This window comes from Bubalus kerabau, chromosome 18, assembly GCF_029407905.1.
Source record: "Bubalus kerabau isolate K-KA32 ecotype Philippines breed swamp buffalo chromosome 18, PCC_UOA_SB_1v2, whole genome shotgun sequence".
In the NCBI taxonomy this organism is placed as follows: Eukaryota; Metazoa; Chordata; class Mammalia; order Artiodactyla; family Bovidae; genus Bubalus; species Bubalus kerabau.
Window position 1 is genome coordinate 6,888,867 of NC_073641.1, and position 18,409 is coordinate 6,907,275.

General features: G+C 50.1%; 1 protein-coding gene and 1 long non-coding RNA gene across 2 annotated transcripts in view; one reads left to right on the forward strand and one right to left on the reverse strand.

Annotated features, from left to right (window-relative positions):
* Window positions 1-11,628, reverse strand: STC2 (stanniocalcin 2). Its single transcript, XM_055554736.1, has 4 exons — window positions 11,174-11,628; window positions 8,995-9,137; window positions 6,351-6,562; window positions 1-1,149 (listed from the first exon to the last, which is right to left on the reverse strand). The coding sequence occupies exons 1-4, from the start codon at window positions 11,322-11,324 to the stop codon at window positions 747-749; spliced, it is 909 nt and encodes a 302-aa protein (XP_055410711.1). The 5' UTR covers window positions 11,325-11,628; the 3' UTR covers window positions 1-746.
* LOC129632976 (uncharacterized) overlaps window positions 11,484-18,409 on the forward strand; it is an 18,966-nt gene continuing 12,040 nt past the window's right edge. Inside the window, exons 1-2 of the long non-coding RNA XR_008704780.1 lie at window positions 11,484-12,517; window positions 16,270-16,403. This is a non-coding gene — a long non-coding RNA (uncharacterized LOC129632976). The remainder of the gene's footprint in view (window positions 12,518-16,269; window positions 16,404-18,409) is intronic.

Below are 18,409 nucleotides of genomic sequence, written 5' to 3' on the forward strand. Positions count from 1 at the left end.
TTGTTTGAAAGCTATTTATTTAGACAGATACGGAGATGTAACTGGATAAATAAAAAAAGTGAAATCGAGACTCGAAGCAGTGGTTAAAATACAGACACACAGGGGCCACTCCCTGCAGCAGGGTCCCCTAGACAGAACAATGGCTCAGAAATTACACTTAGAATCCTCGCCGCCCCCACACATCCCCGCCCCGTCCCGAGTTATTCCAACCTCAAGGTCCCATGCAAGAAACTGGATTTCTGTTTGGCACCAAGCACCCACACGGCCCTGCCCCCGCTCCACCCTTCTCCCGATTCCCAGGGAGATTTGCACACCCACTCCTGCGCCGGAATCCAGCTGCGCTCCGCTAGGACGGTCGGCACAGAAGCTGGGGGCGTGGCCCAGCACCAAGCGCACAGTCTGGCCCCCGCGGGTCACCCCTCCCCTCTCGTCACCTCCCACGGCCAAGGGAGCCGCAAGCCATAGCCCAGGGTCTCCGCGGATGGAAAGAAGGCAAAGTTGCGAGGAGGACGACCTCCCGTTGGGATGTGTGGGTGCGAGACACACCAGGCACAACCGAGCCCTCGCTGTCGAGGGAGCCTCCGCCTCACCTGTTCATGCCGCTAACACAGCTCCAATCAAGTCCGCAATCCCCATCACATCCTGCGAATGATCGCCCCCCTCTTTAATGGCAAATGTTTTGGAATGTCCAGAGAGAAGAAAATGGACGGCGTGGAGGAAAAGATTTCCCGGCCGGGCCTTTCATTTCACCTCCGGATATCGGAATACTCAGACTGTTCATCCTCCCACTCGCTGCTTCCAGAAGTTCCCTGGGCCCCAGGGCCGGCCGCTCTGCCCCGGGCATGGGCGTTGGGGTGGCTCTTGCTACCTCGCTCACCCTTGGCACCTCGGCCGGTCTCCCGACTGCTGGGCTCTGCAAGGTGGTGACCCATTTCCGCGGGGTGGCCCCTGGAGAGCTTGGCCCTGTCGCCCTGGAGCTGGTGCTCGGGTGGCGCCGTGGGGGGTCTCTGGATGGTCGAGGTGCAGAAACTCAGGATGGAGCACAGGCTTCCCCAGCTCTGCTCACACTGAGCCTGGACGCTGTGGGTGATGGCCTCCTTCACCTCCTCCCCACAGGTCAGCAGCAGGTTCACTAGGTCCACGTAGGGTCTGGGGATTGAGACAGAGACCGGGGCTGGAGAACGCCTCCTGTGGGCTAAGGAGGGCAGGACCCACAGGAGGGGAGAGACCTGGCCAATGCTTGACTTGGGTTTGGTTTGGCAAAAGATGTTCCTGGAATTACTGCAAGCCTTTACCTGGATTCTGTGGAGTACTGGGCTCCCTGCCAGGCACTGGAGGGAACTGGAGCCTGGGGGAGGGAGCCCGCCACAAGAAAAAGGGCCCCTGACAATACACAGGTGTCTGTGCTAGAAGCCTAGAAAGAAGCCCTGGTGAGTGAGGCACACAGCTGTGGGAACGAGGCAGGCAGGGGAGCTCCAGGCCTGTTTGTGCTGTGCTCTGTGTAGTTGCTCAGTTGTCTCTGACTCTTTGCGATTCCCATGGACTGTAGCCTGCCAGGCTCCTCTGTCCATGGGGATTCTCCAGGCAAGAAAGAATACTGGAGTGGGTTGCCATGCCCTCCTCCAGGGGATCTTCCCAACCCAGGGATCAAACCCAGGTCTCCCACATTGCAGAATTCTTTATTGTGTGAGCACCAGGGAAGTCCCCGGGCATGTTCAGGGTGTGCTAACTAGGAGGATTTTAGCAAGAGGGGAAATGGGTCTTGGAGCCAGTGGAATAATACTTAGGCAAATGGTGAAGGGCCTTAAATACTAAACTGAGGAGTCTTTATGGCAGGGAAGAGAGATTGGCTGGCTTTCACTGGGTGTCCTCCTCGATAAGCCTAATCTAAGTTAGGCTCCCCCAAAACCACTTTCCCCATGTGTGTATTTGCCCCTGGTTTGGGCTCATGATAATGAAGGGTGTTTGGGGAAGTTTCTGGATGCATTCTCCTTTGTATCTGGAGGCATCTGGAACAGGTGAAGGGTGGGGCTGGGGTGTAGATTCCAACCAAGATATCCCCTCCTTGGTGGCAGAGGCTGAGGCGGGGGAGTGGCTGTCTGAACAGCTCTATTCTTTCGTTCTGGGCTTCCCCACAAAGGGAGGTGAGAGCTGGCCTGGCAGACAGGGGCCTCTGTGCTTGGGACGAGAGCCAGCTGTCTGTGAAATAAGCATGCTTGGTTCCCAGGGGGAGGACCAGTTGCTCAGGCCGTCTTTAGGAAAAGTGCTGAAGGAGGAATGACTACGTACCTTCCTCTTGGGGGTGGAGGTGTGTGCAGAAAGCCGGAGCAGTATGCCTATTTTGGGGCCCATCTGGCAAAAGGTGCCCTCAGCAATGGGATCTCCTGGCCAATTCACCAAGTCTTTCTTACATCTCACTAGACTCTTAAAATCCAAGGTGTGGGGAGGAGTATGGCATGTTCCAGGTGGCTAACAAGCTTTCTTAAGCAGCCCTCACTGGCAGAATTTCTGGGTCTTTCTGTGCATGCACTGGGCCATTCCCTTGGGCAGGAAACCACTCTGGCACGTGAGCTCATTTATAGGAACAAGCCTTTTTTTCCCTCAGTGAGCCCGCACCACTGGGATGCTGCCCTACAGACCATTTGAATCTTTTCTCTGCATGTTGGCCGTTGTTGCCCAGCAGGAAGGGCAGACTGTTTGAAGACTTGTGAAGCAGTTTGCTGCCATTTTTATGAATTAGTCCTCAAGTTGTAATTGAGTGAACTGTTCTCATGTCATAGAGGAACAGAGAAAAACAGAGAAAGTGGCTTTTGGAAGCTTCTGGGCCGAGAAGGCCTGGGGCTGGGCTGAGAGCGGAGAGGAGGAATGTTCCGGCTGACAGAGATCAAGCTGCCTTTTAAGGCTTACTTGATGCCTCTGGAGTCGGAGAGTCTGGGCACAGCTGATGGGCAGGGTGCGGAAAGTCTTGAAGGCAGGCCCCTAACCGTGACAAGGACAGCGATGACCCAAGTTGACTTCAGCCGAGAGAGGAGGGCATGGGCACACGAGGGACGTGCTCCCTGCATGTCCGTTTCTTTCCATCTTTTGAAAACTAGCACTGACAGCCTCAGGGAGGTCAAGTTCACTGAGTGTCTGCTAGAGCATCATTGGGATTTTAGCACCTGATCCTGCCTGCCACCTCCTGCGGCTAGATAAGCAGATCACGGAGACTAAGCATCTGTCTTTGGGGATGCTTCTGGAGAAGTTTCTTTCCCTAGAGTAAGGAGAGGAAGGGCCCTCTTGGGAATCCATGGACTGCCTGTTGGCCTCCTTCAGCAGGGCATCCTGCCTGCCAGATGAACTTGCTGAATCCCAAGGCGGATCCCAGAAGGCTGGACTACCCCATGCTCTTTTCTGCCCTTGGCACTCTCTGCCGAGGAGAAAGCTGTGAACCACGGGGAGGGGTGTGTTCATCTAAGCTGTGTTTCAAGCTGGCATGGTGCCTTCTCAGGCTGCTAGCTCAGCCCGTGTCTAATGACAAAGCCCAGCTCTCTCCACCGGGCGTCAGCAAGGCTAAAGGGTTTTTAAAAATACTTGGAGGGGGATGTGCCTGGAGGCTGCCAGACCCAGTGACAGGGTGTCTGATGGCCAAGCGGGTGATATGGAGAAAGTGGGATGGGAAGCGGTGAGGGGAGCAGGGCGTTTGAAGGAAGTCACTTTAACTGAATGTGAGTGTTTTAGGGGTTAGGTGAGGGTCAGGTTGAGGGATGGGGGTGATGTGGATTCTAGGATGCCTATGATTTCCTTCTCTCTAGAGGGAAGAGTAAATTCAGTTTTCATTTTCTTGTCTGTGGCCAAGGTCACACATTCTTAAATGGCCTTCTTGATATTCAGGGACTGATGGGATCTTTGGTGCCCAAATCAGTTAAGATAGTTAAGAAAAACTAAAAAAAAAAAAAAAAAAAAAAAAAATTCAGTTCAGCTTTAAATACTAGTTGACAGAGTGCCGTTGGAGCTTCAAAAGGGAAGGCAGTGGGATTTTGTGGGGAGCTAGAATTGCTGGCTTAGCAAGAGGAATTGCATGTAGCCACACTGAGTATTTAAGGAAAAGGCCCAGGTTTGCTTTTGGGGTAGACCACCTGCATTTCCAGAGCAGGCTGGGGTAGGGGCTATGTGGGCTCTAAATGATGCATGGAGCCTTTTGAAAGTAAGGGTCCCATGGACAATGTTTCCATGGAGGAGACATCAGAAAGCCATAGTGCTTTCTGTCTTCTTAAATGCAAAGGTGGGGTGAGGTGGCAAAACCCCTCAAAACCTTCAGTTTTCCCAAAGACTTTTCTCCAAAGAAACAAAAGTCTTCTTGGCTCCAGGAATGTGTTACAGAATTAAAAACTAGTGCCCTGTCACCCATTTTTGAAGCCAACAAACTATCTCTGATGGAGGAGAGTGAATTGAGAACAAATGAACTTCATGAGTTTCTCAGCAGTGGAGTGTCTGCCTCTTGCAGGGGCACCTGAAGGAAGGGAATCTCAGTGTTCTGCTTGTGTAACGGGCTGTTTTTGAAAAAAGGGAAAAAATCTTGCTGCACCTGGGGACCAATGAGCCTTTAGTTGGTCTAGTGGGGAGAATGGAGGCCAGGACAAGGAGGTTTGAGGTCCATTCCTGACAACTGGCTTCAGAAGCACCAATTCCCAAGTTGGAAATTAGGAACTGAACCTCAGAGCAAGATCTTTAACTTCTTAGCTTCACGTTCTTTCTCTCTTGTGTGGGGTTAGTATTCTCTGGCTTGTAGCACTGTTGGGAAAGGTAAATGAGATAATCTAGGCCAAGTCCCTGGCCAAGGGCCTGGCTCACTCAGAAAATGACAGTTATTGTATTGCTATTGTTGTTGATGCTATTCTTGGTTTGATTCTTTACAGAGATTTGGAAGAATAGAAAATATTTTATTGGGTATTAGTATAACTCAGGCTATCTAGGTGGTGCTGGTGGTAAAGAATTCGACTGCCGATGATGGAGATGTAAGAGATGTGGGTTTGATCCCTAGGTCAGGAAAATCCCCTGGAGTAGGAAATGGCAACCTGCTCCAGTATTCTTGCCTGGAAAGTCCATGACAGAGGAGCCTGGTGGGCTACAATCCATCAGGCCACAAAGAGTCAGACATGACTGAGCGACTGAGAACACAGTGTAACTCAAGTTACACTTGCTCCTGGCAAGAGCTGCCTATAGAGATTCATGGTGTATCTAATAATTCTAACACTGCACCAGGGGTGTTGCAAGGTACCTAGAGCCTTATAACCAAGTGGAAAGTGACAGGTGATGGCTGCTATTCTCTGTGGTCTAAGTGGTGTGGGTGGGCTGGGGAGTGGCCTGTTCAGTGACGTAGTTGAGGGAGGCTATGGCATGAACTAAGGAGCAAGGATTGATAAAATTGTACTGATTTGGCCCAGTGAGTCACTGGGCAAAGACTAACAGCGCAGTGACTTGTACTGGGCTGCTTAGCTAGTACCTTACTTTCTGCCCTGAGTCCCCAAGAAAGGAGCCATTGTATGCTTTTAAAGGAGGATGTCCTGGGTTTATGATTGAATTGCAAGTCTTCCAAAGAGTATGTTCCTATCCCCTCATTTTGGCATAAAGGTGTTTAGCTGATTAAGGATTTTATCATTTGTTTTGCATTTTCTCTGGGAGGGCATGAATGTTGGAGAAGGCAAATTAGACCTTCTAAGGGAAAGCAGAGCTTATGGAGGCAAGGGAAAAAGCTATTGGTATTTAAGAGTATAAGTCGTGGAGCTGGACTGCCAGGCTCCTCCATCATTGTCTGTGTGACCTTTACCACACTGAATCTCAGTTTTCTCATCTGTAAGATGGAGATGAGAATGGTACCTAGGCTCATGGTGCTGTCATGAAGATCAAGTGAAAAATTCATATGAAGCCTTAGCACAATGCCTGGCACTCAGTACATACTCAGTATATATTACCAGCCCTTGGCCATCTGCTGGGGCACCTACATGGCAACTCGGAACACTCAGAACTGTTGGGATCCTGGCTGAAGGAAAGACAAAAGGTATTCCTGAATTCCACACATTTCACGCTCAGTGAAAAAGATTTCCTGTTGCTATTGCTTTGAATTTTGAAACTGATAGTGGAAATTTCTTTTGCTTTTCCTGAAGGCCAGCCAGAAAGGGACACTCAGGGGAGTCAGTGCAGCTTTCCGTGGTAAACCACAACCTCCCATTTAACAGGAGAGTTCAGCCTCTACAAGTCAACCCATCAGACTGAAGAAGACTGTCTCTGGACCACAGCAGACTTCTCCCTCCATCCACGTTGCATCACCCCACCCCACCCCCGCCCCACCCCCACAGGGCAGCACTCACTCATGCAGCAGCAAGTCCTTGAAGTGAATCATCTCCACCATCACTCGGATGTTCTCCTGTGCGGCAGAGCACAGATCATGCTTCAGGTAGCATTCCCGCTGTAACTGGAACACCATTTCCTTGATGGCTGGACACTTCCGGCTTATACAGCTGAATCTGTGCCGCAGAGCGTGGGCCTTACACTTCAAGGCATCTTTGATGAACGACTTGCCCTGAGAGCGGAGGGGACAGGGGAGGGAGAGAGGGGTGGAAGAGACCAGTCCTTATGACACGCTTTGACAGTCTGACCCTTGTTGGGCTTACATGGGATTTTTCTGACGACCAAACCTCAAGGCCTCATCCAGATGGACATTTTGCAGGTGACAGGCTGAGGCTACATCGGGAGGTCTGTCCAGAGTGATGTGAGACCTCTGCCTTCAGCCCCAAAGGATGTTACCTGGGAGACTGACACGGTTGCTTCCTTCCTCCTAAACTCCTCTACTAGCCTCCCTCGTCCTGCGGCTCCCGTGGCCCTCTGTCCTCAAGGAAGCCCAGTGTTGACTGTATGGTGGCAAGGTTTCTGAAACCCCAAGGGAAATTTGGGCAGGCATGAGCCCAGAGCTCCTTGGCAGTGCGTGGCGAGAGCTTTTCCCAGGTGCCTGTTTGTGCAGATCTCGCATCTTTCCTGCTCCTCCTAGTGATGTGAAGGTCGGGTGCTAGCTGGGCCTGCCTTTCCTGCCTCAGTGCCTCCCGCCGACCCCAACCCGTACTCTCTCTCTCCTCCTCCTAGCCTTCAAGGAGGAGCATTCTTTTCCTTTTTGAAAGCAATTCGACTCCTTTAAACTGTTCGGATTATTGCCTCTAAAAGGCCCGCCTGGCACACTGCCTGCCAGCATCTGGAGCCTGAACTGCCCGGCTGATGGCCCCTCCCCCTCGCCCCAGGCCTCCGAGTGGCGAAGGCAGCCAGGCATACATCTGGCCTGCAGTTCTCTTTCCTGGCAACCCCATGAGATTGTTCTCATCCTAGAGAGGAGACAGCTGTTGGTGTGGGGGCGAGCCTGGGCTGTTAGCTTCCTTATCAACCTCGCGGGGCACAGAGGCACAGTGGGATACCCACCCAGGGATCCTCACACCCCCTCTTCTACAGAAGCGAGCTGTTATTGGAGAGGTCACCCCTGTGTTTTAGACAGGCCTGGGAGTAAAGGAGTTGAGAAAGTAAATGGGTTTAGGTTGGAAGTGGGACGCCGGCCAGCACGTTTATTTGTCCTCTCCTGTAGAAGCAGCTGAAAGGTCTACAGATAGTCTGATCACTGAAAAGCCACCTCATGGTGATTCCCTTTCCTCTGACGCACCAGTGGGAGCCAAATAGGATGGAGGGTAGGGTGTGCCGGTTGACTAAGTAGTTATGGGCTGAGACCTGACTTGAAAGGGATGCTTCTAACTTGAGAACGTACTCCTGTTGGTTGAGAAAAAAAAGGAAGATGAATTTATGCGAGGGCTGCAGCAATCTGTTCTCAGTATTCTTCCCTGACATCCTGTGGGATTGCCCTGAAATACACATCTTTCCTCCGGATTTCCTATACGTTTCCTAATTCCCGTTAATCCAGAAGGGATGCTTTATTAGGGCATCTCAAGGAGTTCAAACACTTTGCTCCTCTTTCCTTCCCTGGTTTCCCTTGCTGGCACCCCACATCCTCTGTAGGGGAGGCTGCCAGCCCTTTCGCATCCCTTTCTGGTTCCCAGGCGTTGCTTTGTCAGGCTGTCTACAGGATGTCAGCACATGGTAACTGGTGATGTTCATAAATCACACCTCAACTGTTGGCCTCATCCAAACAGTCATGGCTCTCCAGCGAAATGACAACAGGGTACTTCACTAAGGAGATGAGCCTAAAGGTCCACTCCACCTGAAATGTGTTTGTATGGTGTGTACTGGAGCCATAAGGTTACTTGTTGGGTTCTTTTCCTACTCATGCGGCATCTAGGCTTTTACCCTAGGGACCCCGGGATAAGTGAAGTGGGTCAGGCCCTGACTATACTTATTATATAGAGCGGGACTCATTCAAGGTTCCAACTTTTCAGGTTGGGAGAGGAGGATCTGCTACTTAGGAGGAAGAAAAGTCTGCTCTCTGGAGGCCCTGATTTATCCATGCTGCCTGCCCACATGTCCTCTAGGAGATGACAAATTTCTACGAATTTCATGTCTCTTTTATTCTTACCTATTAGGTGAAAATAGCTTTTGGCATGTTTAATTGGAGTCCCTGACCTTCCCTGCCCTACCCCCAGCTTAATGTTATGGTCCTCGCAGACTGGGTTCTGGGTAGCCAGACACGGTGTGTCCCTTACAGGATGTTTATTATTTATTATGAGTTTTCTCTGCTAAGAATCCTCAAATAATTGTTCAGCTTGGTCTCCATCCCATTCTGTGCATGCAAACTTCCTCCGAGTGGAGGAAGACTCGGCCGATATGACAGGTCCAGAAAGCTGAACCCCAGGAGTGGAGTGGGGAGTCACTGGCACCCTACTGCACACCTGGAAGGTCTCTGGCAAGTACTAAAACCCACCATGACGATCAACTAGGGAAACTCTGTTAACAGTTTTTTCCAATGAACGTTTCAGTCATGCTCTGCTAACCCAAAACATTCTTGGTGCTCAATATGGTTTTTACCTGGGCATCAAATTTTCCAGCGTTGTGCAGAAAAGTCATGCAAATTCCGTGTAAGCCCCGAATCTCACAAGAGTTGTTCTCGAAACATTCAAACACGCCACACCCCACATCGCCAGCATTGACCAAACAGTGCTGGATTTCCGCTAAAATGAGAATTACACACAATCATATACAAAATTCTCTGCCATGCTGGGGAATGCAGAGAGAGGGTGGTTGAAATAAAAGTAATGACTAAAAGGAAAATTAAGAAAAAGTGTTAGAAATGATTGTTTTGGGATCCAAAAACCAAGGAAAGAAAATTTCATCACTTAATCTACTTATAAAGATAACTAGTATTTGTAAATTTTTGTAAAAATTAGCCAGACCTACATTACAAAAGTCACAAGAGAAGTTAGGTCAGAACACTCCATTTTTTCATCCTTCTCATCTTATTAAAGTATTTGTGGGAATACTTGGTTTGACAGCTGAAGATATTTCAGCTTTCTAAACCCACTGACAAAAATAAAATTTCAACCCATTAGCTTGGTCTTTCCCTTCTGTCCTTCATCAATGAAATACTCTTCTGTACTTGGATGAAGCTGCTGCTATTAAATCACGGCCATTTCCTTCCTGACCCCCAAATGAGAGCTTCCAAAAAGCAGTTTCAATTTAGCTTTATGATTCAACACCTAAAAATCAAAACAAAATTCCTATTAAGGCAGCGCCTCCAAACCATTCGCATTAAAAATACCAGGCTAGGGAAACTGCGGTTTGCTTGCAAGCAGGCTCAGGAGTCGAGTCAGATGGGGGTTAGTCTGCAGAAACGCAACCTTTGCAGTTCGAGGTTCCTTTTTAATAGAGATCTGGGGTGAGATGTCGCTTAATTCCCTAGACTTCTCGCGACCCGGGTGTCCGCTGCCCTCCTTCGCAGAATGTGGCCCCAATTCGCCTCTCTGAAAGGACAGGCTGAGAGGGAGTTAACTGTCAGGCTGCAAAGCCTCTCTCCCTTCCTTCCCCCTACCCAATTAAACCAACCACAAAATTACATCAGAAGAGTATATTTTGGAAGAAGGGCGGGTCGGAGGAGATAATCCGCATTCAGGTTAAATCTGCCGAGAGAATGAGGGGCGTGTATTTGTTGAGGGTCACCAACTAGCGAAAATCACGTTTGATTCTCAGGGAAAGCTCTGGGAGGGGAAAAGGTGGGTGAGACGAGCGGGGCGCGAGCCGGAGGCGCTGGCATCCGCCTATGGAGGTGGGAGGCTCCCGGACGGTCCCATGCGCGGCCCCGGCGCGCCGGCCCGGAGCGCGCAGGGCCGCGGTTCACTCGCTCCCGGCGCCCCTAATGGGCACTCGTGCATTCCTGCTCGTGCGGTGAACGCACGCACGGCACCGCCGGGTTCGCAGGCCCCCTTAAAAAAGGGAGGGCCGTGAAGAGCGAAGAAGCGCTAGGCAGATTTTCTTCCTCTCCCTGAGGCTGGGAAAAGGGCCAGCCCCGTGCCCTGCACGCCTGGTTGTGCTTGGCAGCTCTCGGGTAAACGGAGAGCCGGTCGAGCAGCTGCGGCGCACGGTTCGGGCCATGTCACCATTTCTTCTCTTGCTGACCTGCTCTGGAGCCGGGGACGGAGGCAGCACCGCAGAGGTACGCTTTAGTGCACCCGCCCCTGCCCCTTCCGAAAGGAATGCCCCACAAGGGGGAAAGTTCGCCATGCAATTTGTCTCGCCTACAAAGTTCTTGGATGTCGGGCATCTTCTGAGGAGGGGGAGAAACAGTCCTGCCGCGGCCCGCCGGCTGGGAAGAGAAGTTCTTCGGTTCAGAGCGCAGCCCGGTAGCGGGGACGCTCCGTGCCTCCTGCAAGCCGGTTAGGATGGAGCAGGGAGGTTTGAACCGGTCCGGGAACGCTGGAGCCACCCTGGCCGCGTAATGCGGTGCTTCCTTTACCCTCGACCCCGGGAGGACAGCAACAAGTCCTGCCCCAGCCATCTCATCACCCGGCCAGCACGTGCGGATTCCGGGAGCGCGGAGCCCGGTGTGGACCTCGCTCTGCCGCGCGCTTTCCTCTTCACGCCCCGCTCCACCCCAAGAGTTTGCGCGGCCCAGGTTGGGCGCCCAGTTCTGGGCGAAGCGCCCGGGGCGCGCTGCGTGGGTGCGGGATGTCTTCTCCCAGCAGCTCCCCGCCTCGGGGGCGCACGCACTTACCTGTGTTCTGCAAGGACAGACGGCCTTTCTGCTGGGAGCTCCTGTCTTGGGGACCTTCGGGCGTGTTGGTGGCGTCGGTCCCTCGAGCTGGATCGAAGGTAACCAGCACCAAAGCCAGGGTCACGAACTGGCCCAGCCGCTCTGCACACATGGTTCTTGGTGTAAACCTCCAGCCCGGAGACCTGGATTCTTTGTGCTCCCCTCCGCCTCTTCCTCCTCCTCCGCCGCTTCCCCTCCTCCTCCCACTCTTCTTCCCGGCTCGCCTTTTCCCTCCTCGCGGCCGCGGCTCTGATAGAGGTTACCCAGCGCCCTCCCGTAGCTCTCTGGAGAGCATGTGACCAGGCCGTTAGCAGCGCCGCGAGTGCCGGGCAATGGCAGGGACGGTGCCTCAAATATCCCTGGAAGCTCTGGTGTCACTTGAATGAAGGAGTCGAGCAGGTGTTGTCCCAGCGGCTGGACCAATCCGAGACCCCCGCCCGTTTGACAACACGGCCGGGAGGCGGGGCCTGCGCCCAACTACTACAGGAGGAAGCCGAGCGCCGCTGGGAGCGCCCGACAAAGTTGCCGACCTGGCGACGGCCACGCGTTTGCGTGCGTGTGTGAGTGTGTGAGAGCGCGGCCGGAGATACATGCGCGTGTGCGGGTGCTCCAAGGCAATGGCCGAACGGACTTAACTAAAAGCGAATCCCAGCTCCGGTTGCAGCTAAAGAAAGGCGAGAGGGGATGGTCTGCGCTGGGACAGCGTTCCCCCTCCCTTCCAACCCCCTCAGGCTCCTGGCTCGCATCACACCCGCAACGGGCTGGGAAAGTTTCCTCTTTCTGCCTTTTGTAATTTAGTTGAGATTCCCAGCCCCGAGGCCTTGACAGATTGGAGAAGTTTCCTGGACATAGTGCTGCTCGGGGCAAGCTGGGCACAGATGGGAATTCCTGACGGTGTGATGCTTTGCATTAAAAACAAAAACTCCTCCAAACTATTTTAAGATAGGAGCAGAAAGCACTAGATACAGGACTCTGCCTGAGCGGCTGCCCCATCTTCTTTTCGCCCCGCGGTGGTGGGCCTTGCCACACCTTAGGTGTCAGATTCTTGCCCCTCCCTCAATCCAGACGGATTCTGGGCTGGGCTGCAGGGATCCAGGTGAGAGACTGGACTTGCATCATTTACAGGCGGGTGGCAGGGAGGCCCGGCAGCCCTGAGTCAGCCCGCGGCGGAGCATCGCGTGCCCCAGAGGCTGGAGCTTGAAAGACAACTTTACGCGTCTCCAAACATACTCTTCCATTTTCCCAAAGCGCTACTCGCCGCCGCGTTCTGTGTTCCCTTTACTCTTCATTCATCGGATGGAAAAGGTAAAAAAAAAAAAAAAAAAATCTCCCTAAACCCTAAAAACAGAACCCGAGGAAATTCTCTCCGTCTCTTCTCCTTTCTTGTTCGAGCTCCCTCCCCAAGCACGGCCGGGGCTGGATCGCCCTCGACTGCTTTCTCCCCCCCGGCTTGCGGAAGCAGGGAGAAAGTTGGGCGCCGCTGGGAGCGCCTCTTCCCCCGCTGTGTGTGTACGTGTGCACGCTCACGTCTCCCCCGCGCCGAGGCCGGGGACAGGAACTGCTCCGGGCACCGTCAGTCCGACGGCGCAGCTCTGGGGGCTCGTAGGGCAGGGGGAGGGCGGGGACGCGAGCGCAGCGCCACTCACCCCGGGTGACGCGCTTTCGCCCCTCCCCCTCCGTCTCCACCCTCCTGCTGGAGAACAGGTGAGCTTGGGTACCAGCTCCAACCCCCCGCCCCCGCCCCGCTCCCAGCCCGCGCCCTCTGCGGTAATGCGCCCCGGAGGTTTCATCACCATGCCCGCGGCGACGCGGCTCTGGGTCTCCGCGGCGGGGCGCACCGAGCGCCTCGTTGGGGCAGCCTTGTGACACGGTTGGGGGAAGGGGTGCGGAGACGCCGGGGCCAGGTCGTCCTCTGTCAGCCGTTCGACTTCCCAAGCTCCCCTCCCAAGGTCCCGGATGCAGGAGGGCGTTAGAAACGGGGATGGGGGCAGGGTGGGCACCAGTGGCTGCGGCTGTCCAGTGTCCAGCGGCCCAGAGGTGGGAGGAATGATAGGAGGGGGTGGGAAAGGCACCTTCGAGTAGGCCCTCCCAGGGGTTGCAGCGCCTGGGAGCTAGCTGCTGTCCACCATGCCCACCCGATTTCAAAACCCCAAGGAAGGGTCACTTTGAAGGTCTGAGTCTGCGTCGTGACAAAAAACTGATCACTCATGCCCGTGATACCAATAACAATGACCTCTTACAGCCTGAAGAGTTTTTGGGGGAAGGAGGTGGGGTACAAGTCCATTATATTAATAATAGATGGTGCGCACTTCCCACTCTGCTTTTGTTAGGGTATTTATTTCCTTTATTAGTTTATGAAACACCATCTCCTGTAGATTCTTAAGAGACAAAACATAACAAAAAACCAACGGCAGTCTGGCCTCCCACGAAGTCCATAAGCCTCTGAATTTCCTGGGTAGGCTTTCTTTCCTTGGAGAGCCTCTTTTGTAGGTGAGAATATGAGTAATATTGGCATTAAAAAGGGCATCTGGTCTCTTGGCTCTTTAAGCAACACAAACAGGAGCCGTCTAGCAGGTGGGAGCAAGCTCACCTTTGTGGGATGCAGACACTCTGAGTCTTCTTGTTAGAAGGCTGGGCCACCACCTGGAGTAGGGGCCAGGCAGATGCAGGTCTATGGGCTCCTGCATCCCAGAGCTGGGGCAGCCTTTTGCCACCACAAGGCCCTGGGACTGCCCTTAGAGGACCTGCATCATAGAAAAATTCATCTTGAAGCTATTTGCTCCAGTTTCACAGGGGACATTCGTGTCTCCTACCTGAGCCACCTGCCCCTTTTAGAACTAAAAAAAAAAAAAAAAAAAAGCAGTAGTTGTATTTGCCGTATAGCAAGTACAGTTACCAGTTCTTAAGAGTTTTATATTCAGACCACTTGGCCAGAACCAGACATCCAGAGAAGAATGCCCATCCCAGTCTGTCCCATCAGGGCTGAGAAAATTCTGCAGAAGCAGGAGGCAGTGTACTGGGATTACCAGTCGAGGCCACGGGCCTGGGGTCAGAGCAGGGAGAAGAGCTCAGGCTGGTGACTATGCTGTGATCTTCCCTTTCTCCTTCTAGCCTTATAACTCAGGCCTGGTTTGGCAGCCTGTGACTGGTGACAGTAGGGAATAGGTAAGGGGCAGTAATAATGATAGTATTATTATTACTGTAAAGGAAACATGAATGGGGAACAGACACTGGGCCATGCACTGTGCTTGCAGATTTGGTCTCTCACTAGGTGGGAATTGAGCCTTTGGAGATGTAAGGACAGTCCAGCTGGTATTGCCCTGAGACTCAGCAAGGGTTCTTGGCTGGATGGGCCCTCCTTCTCAGTTTAAGACCCAACTGGCAGTGGGAAGGATGAGGCAGGCTCCCTTCGTGACATCTGGGGGCTTCTGTGGTTAATGCGTGGAACCCAAGTTTTCCTCTCTCACTCTAATTCACCAATTAAAACCAAACAGTGAGGGGGTTAATTTGGGTTTAAGTTTGAAAGGGGAGAGGATACTGACAAGTGGAAAAGGAACAGAGGGTATCATAGGAGGGAAGACCATCAGGGGTAAATGAACAGAGGGGACGTGGTGCATTTCATATGAGGAATAGGAGTTGCCCAGTTTGGTGTTCAAATGCAAGATAAAGCGTTTGGGGCCTTGTTGCAGGGCCTTTGTGAACAAATCTGTGCTCACCAGAGAAGATTTTGTTATCTCATCCTGGTGGCATTTAGGGATGAAACTCCAGGATGCTCTTAGACTAGATTCCCTTTTGGAGTTAGGAAAAGGTCAGCGGCCCAGAGCTGACACTGTGAAGGAAGGGATGGATGAGAGGAATGGTAAGTAATTAGTTGGAATCTTGATGTGGATTGCTGTACCTAGAAGGATGTTCTTACTTGGTTGTGAGCAGGTGGTGCCTTGGAGGATGGGAAGTCGTTGAATGATGAGGCAGTGTTGTGTAGGTTGATGTTAATACTTGGTGGCTGGTCCAGGCTGTCTGAGTTCCAAAGCCAGAGTGGGAAACGTGGCTTCCACGTGTAGAGCTCCTCCTCTTGCACGCCACGCCCCCTTGGGGGCCCGACTGTCTGGACTGATGGCACCACCTTATGGTCAGAGAAGGAACTGCCTGTCCAAATAGTGGACTCTCTTCCAGGCTCAAAGACCTGAGACACTAACACCGGGTCTTCCACCTTCTCCTCAATTTCCTTAGCAAATAAGTTAATACAGATTTAGACAGTCTCCTCCTTGCAACCACATGCTTTAATCACCCCATCAAGGAAATCTCACTCAGACTTTTTGCTTTTCCTCCCTCATCCGTTGATGTGAGCCTCAAATCTGTTCTTATCATGGCTCCTTTGTGTCATGTCTGTGACGGAAAATGGCAAAAAAGATGTCCACGTGAAACCGGCCAGACAAAATAACAATAAAGTGCTGCTACCAGCCTCCAAAATAAGTAGAGGTCTCTCCCTAAAAAGTCTCTATCCTTCCCTTTGTTTTCTTTCATTGATCGGGTTGTTTCATTAAATGGAATTCAAGAGAAGGGATACTGTATCATCCATCTTTGAGTCTATGTATTGGTGTTACAACAAAATTGCTCTCTACTCATTTTCACAGTAAAAGTCCAGGGCCTCAATAACATTTTGAGTTAAGAAGACTTTTGTGGGGCTGCTCTGGAAACCTCACCATCATTTATAGTATTGTTTATTGGAGGAAAAACTATTCTAAGTTCCCAAAATAACCAACTCCCAAAGGTTTGGAGTACACCACTTTTGTGAATTGGACATTTCCTCTATGTAGTAGATTAATAGTCAAACCATAGTTGTGGACTGACTGGAAACAAAAGATAAATGAGAATTCAAAAAACCCTAAGAGAATAATAACACTGTCTCCTCACCATAAAGAATCAAAAGCCGTAATCATCAGGCGTCTGATCATGGTCTGAATTTTGTTTGTGCCTTGCTCTGAAGCCTGCATAGTATTCCACTTGGCATCTCTGTTTTCCTCGGGTTATGATTTTTGCTTCCTCACTGTGTGCAGAGACAAAACTCCAGGAGGAAGTGTCCCAGGATCTGCCGGATCTCTATGAGGAGTGCTCGTGGGGCCTGGAGGGGAGCCCCTCTGGCCTTAGAGCACTGCGGCTCTTTCTTTACGATGGGTTTGGTCGGAGAACTGTGAGTAAAGGACAAGTTGTTGTTTTATTGTGTGTGTGTGGGGGCAATTTTCCAGGGAGCCAGATTTTGAAAATCTTCATGAAATGATCAAATCTGTTCATGTGATTTAACCAGCAGTATGCCATCAGGGTCCATGGAACTAAATTTTCATTTTTGAGTTTGTTTTTTTTTTTCCTGAGGAGTTCTAACTATTTGTAAAGGTTAATATTTCATGATTTTGGTTCTTTTTAAAATAAATCTTGCAAAGATCAAAGAGAACATTTACTTTTTTAACAAAAACAGAATAAAACCCATTCTATCTTGAATGTACCATGTAGGACCATTGGGGCCATGTATAAATCTAAGACTTTATGGAATCTGATTTTTCTTACATCTTGAAACACTTTTCATTTTATCATCCTTGGAATTATTTTATCATTACCCATCAATTATTACCAGTTAGACTAAAAAATACTAAAATAATAAGAAAATGAAAGAATGATGGCATCACCACCCAGAAAGATGATGCAATAGTGAAATAAATCATCATGATTGCATCACTCTTCAGTTTTCTTATTACATTGCTTAGAGTATTACATCATCTTTCAAGAAAGTTTAAAAGAGGCTAGAAGATACCATCTTTGTAGTTTTATTATTACTGCTTTCATTGCATGCCATTGAGAATAGAGAATTTTTCATTGCCTGCACAAAATGGTGAAGAGAAGAAAAGTGACAAAGGAAAATGTTTTTTACAGTAGCTAACAATAGTGATAGTAAAATTCACTTTGTAAGCAAAGTCTCAGACCCTGAATTTTACCATACAATAATCTAGTTTTCTCATACTCTAGAATCGACAAATAAACAATATATTTTTGAGGACAAAGAGAAAATATATTCTCATCCAGTTAGTCATTCAACAAGAATGATTTCATCACCCAATATTTTACAACAAGAACTGGGACCATCCTGTTTTGCTCAAAGAAGCAGGAACCAATGTTCTTTTACCTATTGTGGTGTTTGCTTAACAAAATTTTCTTGACACAGTTTGAAGGGGACAAATGACAAAATCAGGTGTGTTTGCAAAAGTGATCCAGAGAATATTCTTGCCAATGTTTATAAATGTAAAAATGAAAAGGCTTTACAATTATGGAGAAAGATGACCATCTTCTCTTTAGCAAAGTTATGACCCATCAGAGGTTTCAAAAGTACTAGTTTTATAATGCAAGAAGAACCAGAAATGACAATAAATTAGGACTTATTGGAGAATTACTTGAAATATGGAATTAGTATTTGTGAGATGGATCTGCCCCAGGTTCACATTTGACAGCTCGTGAATAGTTAATTGCATGTAGAGAATATTGCTCATTTTGAGTTTATATACCTTCAAAGTCAGGAGAATAGGGAATGAAAATGTGCTATATTTAAATGATTGAACGAATTTTGTAGTAAAAATGTAAAAACTATCCCTTTATTATTACTTCTGTAAATTACTCAGAAAAATAAAAAGACTTCCATTGGACCAGATGATGACAGCTTTTTCTTGCTGTACATACAGCAGGGCCTGAGGTTACATACATAGAATATTTAAAAAAAGTCAAATAAACTCCTTCAGGTAAGCAGGAGCCAGTGTAGGAGACTCTGTCCATCTGTCTATTCTCAGCCCTTCCACCACCCCACTTTCCTTAAAGCTTGAAATGGCAATCCACTCCAGTATTCTTGCCTGGAGAATCCCACGGACAGAGGAGCCTGGCGGGCTACAGTCCACGGGGTCGCAAAGAGTCGGATACCACTGAGTGACTTCACTCACTCACTCACTCAAGGATTAATGACTGTTTTACAGCAGGGTGCTTTGAATGAAAGACATTGTCATATAGCCTCTCCGTTTATTCTCCCCTTTAGTGGAACTCAGTATTTCTCAAAATCCAATGGGGATAAGAATCACTGTATATGACATAAAATATGGATACTGCATTTTAGTGTATGGTAGGCAGGATTTGTAAGGTTCATTTTGACCATTCAAGAATTTT

What these genes read in the sequence shown, in the direction of transcription:
- STC2 (XM_055554736.1), bottom strand. Translation starts at nt 11,324, where the DNA reads ATGTGTGCAGAGCGGCTGGGCCAGTTCGTGACCCTGGCTTTGGTGCTG. An exon ending in CTGGAAAATTTGATGCCCAG is followed by an intron (nt 6,563 to 8,994) that starts GTAAAAACCATA and finishes CTCCGCTCTCAG; the next exon opens with GGCAAGTCGTTCATCAAAGA. An exon ending in AAGGACTTGCTGCTGCATGA is followed by an intron (nt 1,150 to 6,350) that starts GTGAGTGCTGCC and finishes CTCAATCCCCAG; the next exon opens with ACCCTACGTGGACCTAGTGA.